Here is a 16,575-nt window from a genome sequence, read left to right as displayed (position 1 = left end):
AGGGAATCTGCAAAATTCCCTTGAGGACTTGAGTCTGGATGAGAGCATCCACCCTGAGGTTTTACGAGATTAAAGTTGAGGTTCATTAATCATCACTGGGATCCACTTCACTGGCTGTCTTGTGCCAATCTACAGGAATGATCCTTTCACTCTGCTGCTCCTGCTCACCTGGTTCTCGACGGGTTAAAATCCCCAGGCTGAAGCACGCCTGCTGCCCATCCCTTCTTCCTTTCCATTCACCTTCTTCCTTTCTTGGTACTTCCTGAGTTTTTCCCTTCCTCTGCAGCGTCAGCCCGCTTATGGCATAAGGCACACGGCCATGAGGGCTGTGGATGGTGGTGATTGCAGAGGTCTGGGTTTTGTGCTGCACGGGTCAGCAGCTCCTCTGGGCTCCTGCTTTGTGTTGGGCACCTTTGCAGTTTTGGGCAGGAAGCGTGGGTTTGGGTTGTGCATGGGAAAGTTTTGCTCATTGTCCCCTCTTTAGTGCCTTAGGCACTGGTGGCAGAAACATGCAAAGCATTAATAGGGAAAGAACAAGAATTTGGGAAGGAATCTAAGCTTTCCTGCCTAGCAAATAACTCAAGCTCTGACCATTGGGGATTAGAACTTTCCTAAGGCATGGAGCTTCCTGGTGCTGCCTCCATTTAAGCTTTTTCTATCTGTAGGGTTGCTGCTGGCTTGACTGTGCTGCTTGCCAGATGCCATGCAGCATGTGCTTTGTTCCTCCTTCTGTTGACAGCGATGCTCCATCAGTTGCTCCATGGGGAAACACGCATGATTGCTGGGATTTCTCACGTTGCCACTGGAAAGCAGTGCAAAATAGGTGCAGGCTTTGAGCTCCAATGTCCCAACAAGGAACTGAGGGCTGCAGCTGGCTTGTCTGCTGGCTGGCCCTGGGGACAGAGGCTGTGCCCTCGCATCTGGCCGGGTGACTCAGGCTACAGGATGTCAATAGGCACTTGCGGTGGGTGGCACGGGGGGGTGGCTGTAGGCAGTCAGCTCCACTGCTCAGTGCTCCCCATCTTCCACAGCAGTTCTGTGTTGGGTTTAGGGGGACATCTGCTGCATCCCTGCGTTTTGGGGCCACGGAGGAGCAGCGGTGACCCCCAAGGCTAGTCGGGGGGCATCCCCCCTGCGTGCCCAAAGGCTGGAGACAGGGAGCACAGGGCAGCCCCATGTTGCAGCTACAGTCCCGCTGCCTGCCCTGGCCGATGGCCAAGTGGAAGTTTCCGCAAGGCCGGCCCATCGCATCCCTCCGTCGAGGCTGTGCAGAGGGGACTGCCAAGGCAGAGCAGGGAATCCTCGCCAGGAGCAGGCGTGAAGCTCTCCAGCGGCTACAGGGGAGGGTCAACATGTGCAGAGAGCAGCAGCAGCCCGCGGTGCTGCGCCGGGAATGAAGTCAGCCTTCATCAGCAGAATAGTTTATGCATGAATCGAAACTTCAGACCTGGCAGGGTGGAGGGAACGCGCAGGAGCTTTGCTCTTCGCAAACGTTCTCGCCAAGGAAGGAGGAGGGGATAGAGGAAATAGCAGCAAAATCAAGCTGGGGAAGCGGGGAGAGGTTGGAGACGCTGGATGAGTTTTTGGCGCTGTTATTGAGAGGAGCCAAGTTCCCTAAGCATCTCCTGGTGGATATTAACAGAGCTGCGGAGAGCGGAGTGCTCCCCCGGACACTCACGAGCTGTGGCTTTAAGACTGTTTCACAGAGGACTTGGGATTTCCATTCTTCCTGTGCCTGGTGGAGTATTTCAGGGAGTTCCAGGATTTTGGGGTCATGCACCCCCTTTTTCCTCCTTCTTCCTCCTTTCTCTTCCTCCCTTCCTCTTTCTTTTCATTTCAAAGAGACAAAGCTACTTCAGTTTGGAGCACAAACATATGATCAGCACATGGAAATGTGGTAATTTGGATGCATTCATGATTGCAACAGATTGAAGAAATTAGACCAGACAAAGAGCTTTTTTTGGAGGAGGAGGAGGCAAGGCAAGGAGGGAGGGAGAGTGGGTGAAAGAAGGGGACGCCACCGAAAAAAGGGACGGCCGTGACACGCGGATGCTAAATATATCCTGTAGTAATGGAGAGGGACCGGATTTCAGGTAGGCTATTGATCTTTAATACGTTCTATTCTGCCTCTGCCCTCCTACCTTTCCAGCAGCTTCTGCACTTCAGGAGGAGCAGCAGCCCTGCTCCAGCGCGCGTTCAGCACATTCCATTATTTATTTATTTTTTGCAACATTTCCTTTTTGCCTCTTTTTTTTTTTTTTTTTTTTTTCTTCTTCTTCCCCCTTTTCCCTTCCTCCTGAGCCCTCCAGACAGAAGGTGGTTCCAACAGAAACCAGGGGGGGAGCGAGTGGGGGAAAAAAGAAACTGCTCTCCGAGTCTGGATCTCATTTGAGTTTCTCTCTCCCCCCCCCTCTGTTCCCATGTGCCGCGCGGCGCGGGGGGATGAATGCTGAGCCTGTTAGCTCCGAGCTGCCAGTCGGGAAGAGGGAGGAAAAGCGCCGAGCTCTTGGCATGGAGACGAATTTCTGCCCTGAAGGTTGGCTCCTGAGTGCGTGTGTGTGGCTGTGTGCTGTGGTTGAGCTCTCTGCCTGCCCTGTGCTGCCGCCTGCCCGGCTGGGATGGATGCGGCCCCAGCTGCCGCCAGGCATCCTGCTGCTGATGCTGCTGCTCACCTGGTGGAGCCTGAGGCGCTGGGGTGGGCATGGATGGAGGGAACTGAAAGAGGAGTGAGTCACTCCCGTGCAAATCCTGTTGCATGTCTGAGCGCTTCCAAAATGCGCTCCTGGGTGCATCAGCGTCTCAGCAAGCTGCTTCTGCACAGGGTGGCTGCGACCGTAACCTTTTCCTCTTAGCAGCAGGGAGATAGGGCAGGCTGCACTGCAAGGCTCCATGCAGGGACCAAGGAGGGAAGGCAAAGGGCAGGGATTGGTGCTGGGAGCTCCAGCGGGATGTCACCGTGGGTGTCCATGCTCCGTGCACGGCTGACGGGCACCAGCCTGCTGCTGGGCGTTCCCAGCCAGTTGCTGGGCATCGCTGCTAAAGGGAAACCACAGGGATGAGAGGAAACGCTCATCCAGGGTGGAGTGAAACTGCGGCCAGAGAAAGCTGCTGCCATGGCCAACCCCCAGGCAGAGCTGCAGGGCCCCATTCTGGGTATATGTGGAGGGTCCCAGAAAGGGCGCTTTACCTGTGGGAGCACCCACTGCTCCTCACCACTTCTGCATAGTGTGGGTGATGCCTCCTTGTCCCTCATCTTTCTTGTTCATGCTTTCTCCTCTGGTTTGAGCCACTTCAAAGCATTCCTGAGAGCTGCTCCTGGGGCAGAGGCAATGCTGCAGGCTGGGAAGTCCTCTGCTGCTGTGTGCAGGGATGTGGGGGGTCTAGGAACAGCAGGGTGGTTTTGGTCCCATTGCAGTTTGGCCTCACACACCTCCTGCTGTGTTCTCCCTGCAGCCCTGGTTCCCCTACGTGGGCTTTAAAGAAAGACTGATCTCTGGGGTGATGGTGTGATCTGGGGTTCTTTGTTCCAGAGGAGTGGTGAAGGTGGGTCTCTCCCACCCTTCAGCTGCTGCATGCAGCATGGGCCCTCGTGCCTGGGCTGGCTGTCACTGCTCCCAGGAGTGCAGCAGTAGACAGTAGGAAGACCTGAGGTGAGCATGTATGTGCAAAGATGCTTATGCTCACCTGTGGGGTCACGAGTGAAGTTTGAAAATTGCCTATATCCAAGTGCATACGTGTTTCTCTGTCCCTTGCTGAAAACAGCTTTTCTGCGAGTGGTGCAGGTGTGGCACCACCAGGGCTGTGGGCAGGCACAGGGGCAGGCACAGCTGAGCCCTTATGCTAAGGCACAGTGCCCATAGGGCTTGGCATGGGATGGGCACATGGCTGCCGTGCCCTGCGGGATGGGAGAGATGTGCCAGCTGTCTCAGCACCATTCCTGATGTGTGGCTCAGCATGAAATACGGGATAGGGGGATGGGGGAAGAAGAGCTGTTCCTGTCTATCCTGATCTGGAGGGGCTGAGGGAGACGTGTGGAGGAAGACCCTCAGCATGGCAACAGCAGAGGGGCTGCTAAGAATGTGAAACCTATGCATGGAGGCATAGGAAATCAGCTTTAGTGAGGTTCTTTGTGCAAAATGTGCACTGTCACTGGGGAGAAGAGGAACAGGCTGCAGCTCGCCCCGTTCAGCTCCTTGCACTACATGGCCAGGCCAGCACTGCCCCCAGTGCAGCAGCACTCCGGCCTCAGTGACTAAACTGAAACATGACTCAGATGAAAGCAGATTTGTGCAGTGCTGGGGGCTGCGTTCGTCACTGCTCTGGCTCTGAGCATGCTTTTAATTAGTACTCTGCTGTGGGTGGGAAGAGCTGACTTGGGCTGACTGTATTGCTGCCGGATGGGGTGAGGGCACCTCGGGGCGGTTGGGAATTGGGCCTTTCTCCTCTTTGAGGGCTGTTTTCCCACAGCTGCAAGAGCTCAGCACGTCCCACAGGGTCTCCTCTGCACAAGGACAGCTCAGGCTTTCCTGGAGGGGAGCAGTGTCCCTGGTCCAGCATCCCATGCTGACAACAAGCGCTTGGGGTAAAGGCACTGAGTGCACAGGGTGATGCTGGAGCTGCTCCATGGCAGCGAGGTTTCCCTGTCCCTGTAACAAGGCACCAGGCTCCAGTGATTCCTTTGAGTGCAGGTACAGGAAACACATCTCATATAACCTGATCTTTCCTTTCAATATGGTTCGCCCCCCCTCAAACACATTTCCACAAACTGGTACTGCTTAAAAAGACAAAAATGAGTTTCCAGACATCCTGCTCCCATGGTTTGGGGCCGGACAGCTGTGCTCGGGGGCTGCAGTCCCGCTCACATCTGATCCTACTCTCTGCCTTTCCAGATGGCTCTGGTGGCAGCGGGGTGCTGCTCGGCTGGGGGCAGCTTTCCCCAACAGATGGCTGTTTTCATTAGCCCGCAACTTTCTACAAAGCCTTAATTGTTAGTGCCACGGGGCTCTTTTCTTCTTCTTAAAAGGAAAGGAAGAGTCTGGTTGCTGTGTTGATATAGGATGGGTGCATGGGAAAGGAGGTGCCATCTCGTAGGTAAACTATTAAAGCCACCTTTATAATTGCACGTAGAAGTGACTAGCAGTGATTGCAACACCTGATTGCAATGATGTCCTAGGAAGGGCTTGAAGCAGGCTGGGAGAACTGTGCATGCTGTGAGAAATCTGTTCAACTCCAGAACAAGTGAAGTGCTGTGTAGCCCGCTGGTGATCGTTTTGATTAAGCAAAGTACCTCCTGTGGGTGCTATGCATGTTTGTGTGTGCATATACCTGCTTTTGAGTAACATGGTGCATATGTTGCTGCACATAGTTGGTCAGAGCAGCAAGCAGACAGCAGCTCTCAGACAAAGTGCACGAGGACAGAGCACCTTCAGTGGTCTTCAGAGCCATGTGGGATGTACCGTGTGCCTGGGCAGAAGGAAAGGAGAGGTCCAATGCAATGATCATTAGGAGAGAGCATGCTGTTTTATCATCTTTTAACAGTGTGAATCTTTACAAAGTGAGAAGCGGGACGGCAGGGTTGGAGTTGCTTCTGATCACTTCAGCTATCTTTTCTGCTTCAAGATTTGTGGTGCTGCTCCTATTCCTGCCTAGCACCAACACGTGTAGTTTGCTGTGTGTGGTGTGTGATGCTGTCCCCGACTGCTATGTGCTCCTAAAACCACATTTATTAAATGGGGAGGTTGGTGACCCTGCGTGTGGCAGACGGGTTGGAGATTCATGATCCTTGAGGTCCCTTCCAACCCTGGCCATTCTGTGATTCTGTGAACCACCTGCAGCTTTATTCATCAGCATTCTTCTTCAAGCACCCACCTTCCTCCACTCCCAGGTGCTGTCACCTGTTGTGACCTCAAACAGGGCCTTCTCTGGGGAAGGCACTGGGTTCCTCCAAGCTCCAGCATTGCCACTGCTGTGTTTGCAGCACGCTCTGTGCTGCTCCCAGCCTGCTCCTGGCTGCCTGCTCCATCCTGGCCGGTGCGTGCATTCCCGCTGTTGTCTGAGGCATGTCAAGGTATGAAGCATTATCCATTTCCTGATATCTGCTTTACATTTGCTGGAATCACTGCTCATCCTCGTTAAATATAAGCCCGCTGTGGCACGCTTCCTGCCTGGCTGTGCAGTAACAGCGTGCACTGCTGAGTGTGCCTGACCCTGTGCAAGAGCTGCCCTGCCTCGTGCTCCCCAGCATGGCTCACAGCCTCCAGCAGCACGATTCCCATGCTGCCAGGCCGAGGGAGGACGGTTCTCATGCAAGTCAGGGCTCTTCCAAGGTCCAGCATACCACAATGCTGAGTAGAAGCGAGTACGTAGTTAGGGAAGTATGTCTGGGTCAACACATGTCTTCTGTTGCCTTAATGAGCTCAGAAGCACAATATCTTTGTCCTGTTGGCTTCTCTGCGTGGTGCTTGAGCCGTGTAACTAATGCATAGAACTGCTTGTTAGGGAGCAGTGATACCTCCTGCTGTGAGCACTGCAGCCCCATTATAGGGCTGGTCTGAGACCTGAGAAAACTCAGGTTAAGATTTCATACAGTTGGATTTCATAGCTTCATGGAATATCCTGAGTTGGAAGGGACCCACGGGAGTCATGGAGTCCAACTTGCTCTGCTTCCTCCCAGTATCCATTGGAAAACACACTTGTGCTCCCATTGCCCTGGGATTTTGGGGAAGGATCTTTGGGTGTCTGCCTTGTGGCTGGGGGTGAATGGAAATGGCTTTGCAGGTGAAGAAAATGAATTAGTTTTACAAGCAATAATCATGCAGTAAGCCTGTAAGTGGATTTGATTTTATTTTTTGCTAAGCCTGATCCATGTCCATGTGAAGTTGGTGCTACATAAACAGCTCTGTGTCAATTTTGTGATTACATCATTGCCAGATACCTCATAAACGAAAGCAGTAGTGCTTGGAGTGAATTCTGGGTCCCAGGGAAACGGATGTTTGGAGAGATAAGCATGGTTCCTGGGATGTGAGATTTGTGGGATTTCCTTTCCGTAAGTGCAGGGCATGCTTTTTGCTGGTTTCAGATTCTCCTTCTGCCCAGGGTTACACACTGTGGGTTCTGAGTCCTGATGCTGGTGCAGTGGCTGGCATGGGCGAGATGTTGGGGCCAGGCAGTGCTGAGCTGGGAGTGTTCTGTGAGAACGGCTCAGTTCCTGGTGTTGCTGCAGCACTGCTGGAGGGAGCCCTGCTCTGATCAGAGTTCTTCAGGTGCCAACCTGGAGACAAGGTCCTGATGCTTTGCACTGAGATGAAGGGAATTGCTGAGGGCTGCATGCGTCTCCCACTTGCCAGTGCAGAGACCCATTTGACTGTTTTCCTTAGAGAAGAGGCCATTTAGTAGCTTCAGTTGGTCTTGGCAAAGCTGGACTCTGTAAAGAGCTCCCCAGAAAATCCCTGCTGCTTCTGGCACCTGAGCAAAAGGGCTGCCTTCAGAAGCCCCTGGGTTGGCTTCACTTCTCACCTGCATTGCTATGAAGAGTGGCTGGGCTCAGGGCCTGGGAGCCTTGTGTTGACTGCAGGACTGCTCCCAGCCAGGTTACCCACGTCCCAGTGGGCTCTGCAGCTGTGTGGCAGCAGGATTGCTCACTAAATCCTGGCAGGATAAGGATGGATCATAGAATTGTAGGCTCACTAAGGCTGGAAAAGACCTCTCAGAACACCACGACCAACCCCAGCCCACCCCCACCATGCCCACTGACCACGTCCTTCAGTCCACATCTCCAGGTTCTTGGACATCTCCAGGAACAGTGGCTCCACCACTCCCTGGGCAGCTGTGCCACTGCATCACCACTTTCTGAGAATTTTTTCCTGCTATCCAACCTGATCCTCCCCTGGTGCAACTTGAGGCCATCCCATCTCATCTTACCGCTGTTTCCAGGGAGCAGAGGCCGACCCCCACCTCACCACAACCTCCTGTCAGGGAGTTGTAAGGAGGTTTCCCCTGAGCCTCCGCTTCTCCAGACTAAGGGGAAACCTTATCCCTCCCTACAACTCATTCACTCAGCCACTGCATATAGGAAATGTGCTCCAGACCTTTCAAAGCTCCACTGCCACTTCCAGAGCCTCTAGCCCCAGCTCCCCCCTTGGCACAGCCCTTTCACTCCAGGGGCTCTGTTGCTCTATCCCCATCCCCACGGCTCTCGTTTTGCGGGACGTCCGTGTGGCCGGGACACGCAGGGCTGGTGGCAGCCATCCGCTGTGCCCCGTGCGGGGCCGTTAGGTGGCGGTGTGCGCTGCACGGCGGTGACCGGGGACCGGCAGAGCCCGGAATGGGTCAGGATGAAAGCTGAAGCAGGAGGCGGTGATGGTGCGGCAGCTCGGAGCCGGGTTTGGGGTCCTTCTCGTCTGCTAGATGGTTTTGTGGCTTCGTGTAAATCCTTTAACACGTGGGCTCCAGCTTCCCGTGTGGAACGTGAGGCAGACCAGCACTTTGTGATCCTCTGCTAAACAGCTCTGAGGGGTTTGTCCCTGTGGAGCTGGGGATTTGAGGAGCTGGCACACCTATGTGGGGCAAGGATGGAGCTCCCCGTGGGGTGGGGGCAGTGGCTGGGGCTGATCTGAGCTGTGGGGCTCGGCAGTAGCTGTGCATTGGGCTGGAGACATGAATCCTTCCCTGTGGGCCCATCTTTTCATCCATGCTGAGAAGCACGGGCCGAAGAGCAAGGATGTGGGATTTATTCCTGTTGAACTTGAAATCCATCTGATGGACAAAGGAGAAGCAGGCAGAGCGCCTGTTGAATTTTTTACCCTGAGTCTCCTTCCCCTGATCCTCCAGCATCACAGCTTTGCTTTCTTGCTGTCCTTTTCCCTGTGCCTTCTCTTGCTTCCATGAGGTCAAAGGGAACTGGAGCGAGCAAAGCTTGTAGGAATACTCATCAGGAGGGCTTGTGTTTGGTGGTGTATGGGAGTAGGGGCAAAGCAGAGAACCTTAGAGCAGATGAACTGCTGGGCACTGAGGCAGGAGGTATTCAGTATATAAAATATTTAAGGTTTTTTTTTACTATTTTGCACAATTCAAGAAGAGAACTGCTTAGACTCAAATTTGGCTGCCTAAAAGGGATTTGTTGCCACCCATGTTGGCATCTGCTTTCCAGGGAAGGGCCCTCCTGGAAACTGTCAGGTTGTGGAGCAGATAGTTGGTTGTGTTTGGGATATTTTGTTTTCCAGAAAACTTTAAAAATCCCCAGTGGGTGGAGAGGGAAAGTGAACTATGGAAATTAATTGTGTGTCTCGTGCTCTGAAATGAAACACACCCTGGGGAGGGCAATATCCTTCACAGGAGGAACAGCAGTGTTGGCCACAGACCAGGAAACCCTTCCCTCTGCACTGCCCCACACACAGGGGCTGAGCACTGCAGCAATGCCTGGATTTCTGCAGAAGGGCTGTGCTGGAGCCCAGCTTGTGTCCCTTTGCCCCTGGGGACACCCATGGCCTTTTATCCCATAGTCAGTCCCCAAACTGGGTAAGATCCACTTCTGGTGTTCTGTGCTTGCTTCTGTTGCTGCTTTCTTGCCTAGGAGCTATGTGTAGATCCATGGCAGCTGCTGTGGCTGTGCCATTGCCAACCACACCAACACAGGGCTGTGTCCCTGCCATTGAGACAATGGCTGTATTTTGGAAGAAGGGAAACTTCCCTGCTTGCAGGGTCTGGAGACAGCTCAGAAATGGGGCCGTTTGCCTGCAGCTGGAGAAGAAACCTAATCTTGCCTGCACAAACGAGGAGCTGAGCAGGCACGGGTGCGGGGGAAGGGGACAACTGAGAGTGGGCAATGTGGGTCATAATGGCTGAAGTGGAGCGAGGAGCTGCATGGCTGGAGAGCTGCGGGCTGCTCTGAGCTGGGGGATGGAAAGATGAAGCACGTTTATTGGGAAAACCAGATGTGAGAGGCAGGAGGAACATCAGAGTGCTTTGCAGCAGTAGGAGTGGGGCTCACGCTGAACTCTCCCTTTTTTGGCTTGTTGCCTTCCTCCCACTCCTCTCGTTTCCTCCCAGCAGAGCTCAGACCCCGATCCATTGCTGGCAGAGCTCTGCTCCCCAGCTCTACAAGGTGCCCCTGCAGGGGGGAGGTTTGCTCTGCTTTTAGGGTGATGCAGATACTCAGGGAGCACGAGCAATGTGCAGACAGCACAGCCGTCAGCAGCACTAAGTAACCACCCAAACCCAGCAACTCACCCCTTTTCCTCCAGGGATTCTCTCATGCAAGGCTGCAGCTCTCTGGACAGCCACTGGTGCTCAGGTTCTGGTTGGAGACCCTCTGTGCCCTGACAGCAGCAAGCATTGGGTAGTGCCAGTAATGGGAAATCTGGTTCTGTGTCAGAAGTCCCATTCAAAGGCACGTTGGCAGTGCTCAGGACATTCTGGCTGATAGAATTTCCCATGAAATAAAAAGTGCTAGCTGCTGACGTACAAGTGTATCTGAAGTGAAAGCTTTTACCAGCACATCTTACAGCTTCTGGCATAAAACCCTTGGGGCACAGTGGTGTAAAGCTAGGGATAGCTTCAGGGGGCAGAAGCTGTCTGAACTCGGGGAGGAGTTCACATTGTGTGCTGAGTTGAACTTCAGAGCACTGCTCCTCCTAACTAGTGTATTTTAAACAACTACCAGTTCAGCATCTCTGTGCCCAGACGCAAAGAAATAGAAATAAATCCACTGCTGGCTGAGGCTGTGGCTGATATGTGGGTAGGAGTGTTTTCAAGCAAGCCTGTCCATCACTTCAGCCACCAAAAATACCCCCATCACGGCCCTCTCCATTCATTTTGCGTGGACCAAAGGCACCATGCTCAGGTTTTTCCTCTCCATGGAAGCGTAGGAGTGGTGTTTATCTCCATGCTGGCAGGCAGAGAAGGATGCCCCACCTCTGGGAGCTCCCAGGGCTGGGTGGAGCAGGGAAGCAGGACATGAGCTTCGAGGAGCTGCGTTCCGTGGGCTTGCCTCAAAGCCAGGGCACTCTGAGACATGGAATGTGTTTCCAGGGGCCCTGGGGAAGGAGGGTGACAATAAATCTGGTTCATAAATAGTGGCCCCTTGCCCTTCTAGGGATTTTTGACACACTCTGCTTTTCTGACAACGAATAGAGCAACAAGCTGTAATCCTAGGGGGCTCTTCTTGGCTCTCAAGTTGAGAAAGCTCTGACTCTGAGCAGGCTTGGCTGTGAGGAACTCCCAGATCTGGGTGTGAAGATCGGAAGGGAAAGGCAGCACGGCACAGATAATGCATCGAGGGGTGTTTTTATTGCCAGGCTTGGAGATTTTGTTGTCCACTATGTGACCCTTGGCTCTGTGAAGCTGCTGGGCGATGCCTGGCTGTCCCAGTGACCTGGCAGTGAGAGGCACCCAAGGGGAATGCAGTCCAAGCACGCCTTGAGTGCCTAACAGGTCTGACTGCTGGGGCAGGAAATTCATCCTCCGGTGCTGGTGTGGGCTGGGGGAGCCCTGGTGATGGGAAGAAGATAGGCAATCCTGTCTGGCTTTCAGCATGGCTGAAAGACAGTTACAGTCTTGTAAAGTATGAGACATACAAAAAGGTCCCCAGCTCTGGGAGCTGAGCAGGAAGCCCCAGCCAGCATGGACACCTTCACTGTGTCTGGTCTGGAGCGATTCTGGCTGCAAGAAGCCCTATTCACCCCGTTACTCATCCTTCTTACACACAGAGCACTGAGACCTTCCCAACAGACCCTGGCTGTGCCTCTCCTTAGTGCTTGTGCCCAGTTCCACTTGCTGTCTCCTTACAAGATGAGATTTTTATTTTGCTTTATTCCTTGCCAGCCTTCCTTGAGTTTTGCCAGCTCTTCTCCTTATTAGCTGAAGGCTGCTAGACATAGAAGGAAAGCACTGCATGTAACGTCCCTTTTAAATGCCTAATTCAGGAAAATTGAGAGAATTGTTTGCTAGCGCTGTGAGGGGCGTGCTGGGGGAGATGGCTGGGGATGGGATGGGGATGGGGACGGCTTGTCTTCACATTCTTAAGAACACAGATACTCGGCATTGCTGGCGTGCGAGAACGGGGCTGGACTATTGCCTTCTTTAGCTGCTGGAAGCCATCCAGGCTGCCAGTTCCTGCAAGCTCATCCTGTGGTTTAGTGGATAATACTGATCCTTGTTCGACTCCCACGCTTTTGTGCCTTGCAAGCGGGTAGGGGAGGCTTTGCAGGGCTTGTACACATCCCAGCTGTGGAAAGCAGCATGAGCACTCATTATGCTTTGGAGTGCTTGCTCCGTGGTTTTAATAAAAAGTTAATTGTTACACAGGGATGACCATGAGAACCGTGGCAGGTTGAAGCTGACCAGCGTGTCTGCAGGGTCGAGGGTGGTGGCTGCAACTGAGCAGCAATGGCTGTTTCTTTGAACTTAGCAAAGCATCTTCCCAAGCGTGTTTATCAGGAGTTCATCTTCTGCTGGCATCTCCTCTGCTAGAATGGTGTTGGTGTCAGGACGTGGTGCAGGGAGTGGAGTACAGTGGGGTTTCTGTGAGCAAGAGGTGGCATTGGCTTTGGTGGTGGGATGTCCCCTGGGCTGTCTGCCCAAACTGGCTGCAGGGTGCAGCTGCATCCCCCACATCAGGTGCAGAAATAGGACTTAAAGTCAGATGAGGCTCCCAAAGCTGCAAATACCAAAGCTATTGCTCATGTCTGACCTGGGATGCTGTCACGACCTCAGGCTATGTTAGCATCGTCATCATGTCCACGTGTCGTCAGGTTGGGGGCTTCTGCAAAGTGCAGGCAGCACATAACAGAGTAGAATTTGCAAGCGAGCTGTGCGTTTCTGCCTGTGCTCCAACTAATCTTGGGATATGTAGCAGATATATGAGGTGAGCAGATGGAGGTGTGAATGTGGCTGGCAGCGGACACCGATCATGGATTAAACATGTGCGTGGCAAGAAAGAGGCTTTCTTGGAGCAGACAGAGAGGGCTGTTGTTGCCGTGCAGCCATATTCATCACCAGCCCCAATGCTGACAACGTTATCAACGTGTTTATATGAAGCTTGGCTGCAAAATAGCTCATCGTCCTCAAGATTTTCCAAGTGAGTCTGTAGCTTTGCTAAATGCTTCTTTTGCTGCGCTGCCAGAAGCTCTCCTCAGGTGGTGAAGGAGGTATCCTGTGTGGCCGGAGCCATCCCTGGCCCAGAGCTCTGATTCCTGTGTGCCTTAACTCTGCCTGCAGACTGATGGCAACCAACTGGGTACCTTTTTGTCCCAATGGTCATAGAACCACAGAATGGCTGGAGTTGGAAGGAATCCCTAAAGGCCACCCTTGCACTGAGCAAGGACACCCACAGCTCCATCAGTGCTCACAGCCCATCTGACCTTGGCTGTCTGCAGGGATGGGGCGCCATCTCCTCTCTGGGCAACCTGTGCCACTGCCTCACTGCCCGTGGTGTAAAAACTTCTTCCTTACATCCAGTCTGAGTTTGCTCTCTTTTAGTTGGAAACCATTTCCCCTTGTCCTGTCACAACAGACTCTGCTAAAGAGTGTGTCCCCTTCTCTCTTATTGCTGCCCTTGAGATAGTGAGAGGCCAGGTCTCCCCAGAGCCCTCCCTTCTCCAGGCTGCACAGCCCCATCTTCCTCAGCCTGCCCTTGTAGCAGAGGTATTCCATCCCTTGAAGCATTTTTAGAAGGTATGCAGAAGCTCAGCTCAGTTCTGGCCATTTATTCTCTTGTTTTAATATATGTCATCTTACGGCTTCAAACTGTGCCAGGGGAGATTTAGGCTGGACGTTAGGAAATACTGCTTCTCTGAAAAAGTGGTCAGGCACTGGAATGGGCTGCCCAGGAAGGAGGTGGATTCACCGACCGTGGAGGTGTTCAAGGAACGTTTGGATTTTGTGTTGAGGGACGTGGTTTAGTGAGAACTATTGGTGATAGGTGGATGGTTGGACTGGATGATCTTGTAGGTCTTTTCCAACCTTGATGTTTCTGTGGTTCTGTGACTGGTCTGCCCCATTATTAAATGTCTGGGAATAACAGCATCCCTTCAGCTTATGGACAGAGACAATGCAGTGTGCAAGTATCCTAAGAACTTGCCTTGATTCATTTTTGGGTGTGATGGCAGCATTTGGACCCTCCCTTTTCCCTGCTGGTGTCAGGGGTGTGAGCAGAGTTTGGACAGTGTGCAGGTAGAGATAACACAGCCCTGCAGTGTCACTGCATGGGAGTCTGCCCAGCCCTGGGCAGGACTGGACCTCACAGCGGATGAACAGAGCCTTTTCCTGTCCAGAGTTCACATTGTGACAACACCTCATGAAGCCAAATGGGAGCTGACACCCGCAGCCATCCCATCCTGCCCAGGTGCATGTCCGGATGGCAACGTGCTGCTTGGAGAGCCTCCAGCCTGCCCCAACCCTGGGCCCCCAGCTCAGTACCTCCCCAGAATTTCCCCATCCCTCTGCTGGGGTCTCCCTGCAGGGAACTTCCCCCCTCCTCCCTCACTCTGAAGCAGAGCTGTTCCCCCCTCCCCCCCCCCTGCTCCTGGCTGGCTGCGTGCCGCTTTGCTGAGCTGGTGCTCAGCCCCCAGGCCCCTTTCCATCTAGGGCAAACGCTGAGAGGCAGAAGGCTGCTTTTGGCCTGCCTGCAGCAGATCTCTGCACTGTTTTTGAATCCTTCCTCGTGGAGGCTGAAATGCCCCACTTCTCCCACCTGTGTGTGCTAGCTGCCAGGGGGCTTGGGGATGCAGCGCTGGGGCTGGCATCATTGAGGAAGCACCAGGTGTCCTGCCCTGACCACAGCTCCATGCTGACTATCTCTGGGTCCCCAGGCAGAAGGGAGGGCAATTAGAATTAAAGCAAAGACAGACTCTGCCCACATGCATGGTCTCACTGCAGGCAGCTTTGGGTACTCTGGGATAGGTGAGTCCTCTCTTTTGCATTTGCACTCCTGTAGCCCAGGAGCTTGTTATGGGCTGATCTTACCTAATTTTGTGTGTGCCCCTGGCTGAGCTGTCTGTGCTGAGCAATTCTTGCAGTGTGGAGATGCGGGTTCCCCAGCCATCCAGTAGCATCAGCTGCAGCGATGACACAGGAGAGGCATTATCAGCAATAATTCTCATCCCTGTGGAGAGGGAGGAGGTTCTGTAGTGGTTTTGCAGGGGTCCTTGTGCCCTACGTCCATGGCTGCTGGCTGGAAGAACAGGAGAACCGCTGGCAGTGCTCGGTGTGGTGTGGATGTGGATCACTGCATCTGCATTACAACTTTGGGGCTGCCGGTGCTGTGTGCTCCCAGGGGGGCTCAGCGGCTGTTCCACATCATTTTCAAAGGAAAGTGATGTTGGTTTTCCCTTCGCTCCCCTCCGCCTGCCCTCATTTCCTTCCCTGTCTCAGTGCCGTGCGGGAGCTCCCGGAGGAAGCTGAGTGGGTGTGGGGCTGCAGCTGCTGTGGGAATTGTTCTTATCGAGCTGCTTTCTGTCCACAAAGAATAATAATAATGAAATCTTTGATAGTAAAAAGGGAGAAGAGGGGCCACCGTTACCTTGCAGCCCAATCCGTGGTGCTTCCTGGACCATTGCTTTGGGTTTTTAGGGCTTTTGTGCTGCTGCAGATTTCACTGCGTGCTTGAAATATCTCAGAGCCAGGAGAAGTAACCGGGGGCTGGTGCAGGGAGTAAGAGCTGCTGGAAACGGCCCACTGGGAAGCAAGGGAGAAGTATTAAGAAAAGCAAGTTTCCTGCCATTAGCTGGCGTATTTATGGCTGGGCAGTTTGGGGTTGAAAAGGTTGCGAGCAGGCAGCTGAAAGAAGCAGAGCTGTGTGTGCTCACACACCTCTCTCTGCCATGGTTACAGGACAGCCTGGCTGCAACGCACAGGATTGATGTCCTGGGTGCTGAGTTCCTAATTAGGGATTAATGGGAAATTTTCAGGAATAAGAATTTGAGGTCCCAGCTGATGCTCATCTCCCCCTTATCCCATGTAACCACCATGTGGTGGAAGTGGCTGGGGACTGCCCAGGCCTGGGAGTGAGCACTGTGATTTCCCCTGCAGCCCCCTGCAGGAGGGCTCTGCAGTTGGAAACGTGCTGTGCCACAAGAATTAAGCCCATACTTAATAACTGAATGACATAGGTTACGTAGGATCCTGCTTGGATCCTGAACGACTGCACTTCCCATTTTCTTCAGATGGTCTGACTTGAAAATGAATGACAAGAGCAAAGGTTGGGGCTGTTGTGGCTGCCTAAGGTTCAACCAGATGCAATTCATAGAATGGTTTGAGTTGGAAGGGAGCCTTAAGGGCCATCTGATCCCACTCCCTGCAGTGAACAGGGACACCTGATCAGGTGCTCAGAGCTCTGTCCAGACTGACCGTGGGTGTCTCCAATGACAGAACATGCTTCCCATGAAGGCATTCACTGTCCTTTAACCAACACGAGCCATGTTTCCCTTCATTTCCCTGTCTGCTGCATTGGGGACAGCCCAGAGCCCCTCACTGCCCTGCTGCATCACACTGCATTCTCCAAGGAGCAGCTGTGCCCCACCTTGACACCTGCATGGCTTTTTGCCCCTTCATATCATGGAAGTCCCATCGTTGCTCCCA

General features: G+C 53.4%; 1 protein-coding gene across 1 annotated transcript in view; it reads left to right on the top strand.

Annotated features, from left to right (window-relative positions):
• Positions 1–2,049: 2,049 nt before the first annotated feature.
• The window catches only part of SEPTIN9 (septin 9), a gene marked incomplete at both ends in the record, with an annotated part of 65,728 nt that continues 51,202 nt past the window's right edge, over positions 2,050–16,575 (top strand). The window contains 2 exons of the mRNA XM_079544360.1: positions 2,050–2,093; positions 2,310–2,536. Of these exons, the coding sequence (XP_079400486.1) occupies positions 2,050–2,093; positions 2,310–2,536 (271 nt within the window). The remainder of the gene's footprint in view (positions 2,094–2,309; positions 2,537–16,575) is intronic.

This window comes from Tetrao urogallus (assembly GCF_951394365.1).
Source record: "Tetrao urogallus genome assembly, chromosome: 18".
Taxonomy (NCBI): Eukaryota; Metazoa; Chordata; class Aves; order Galliformes; family Phasianidae; genus Tetrao; species Tetrao urogallus.
This window is presented reverse-complemented; position numbering and strand designations above follow the sequence as displayed.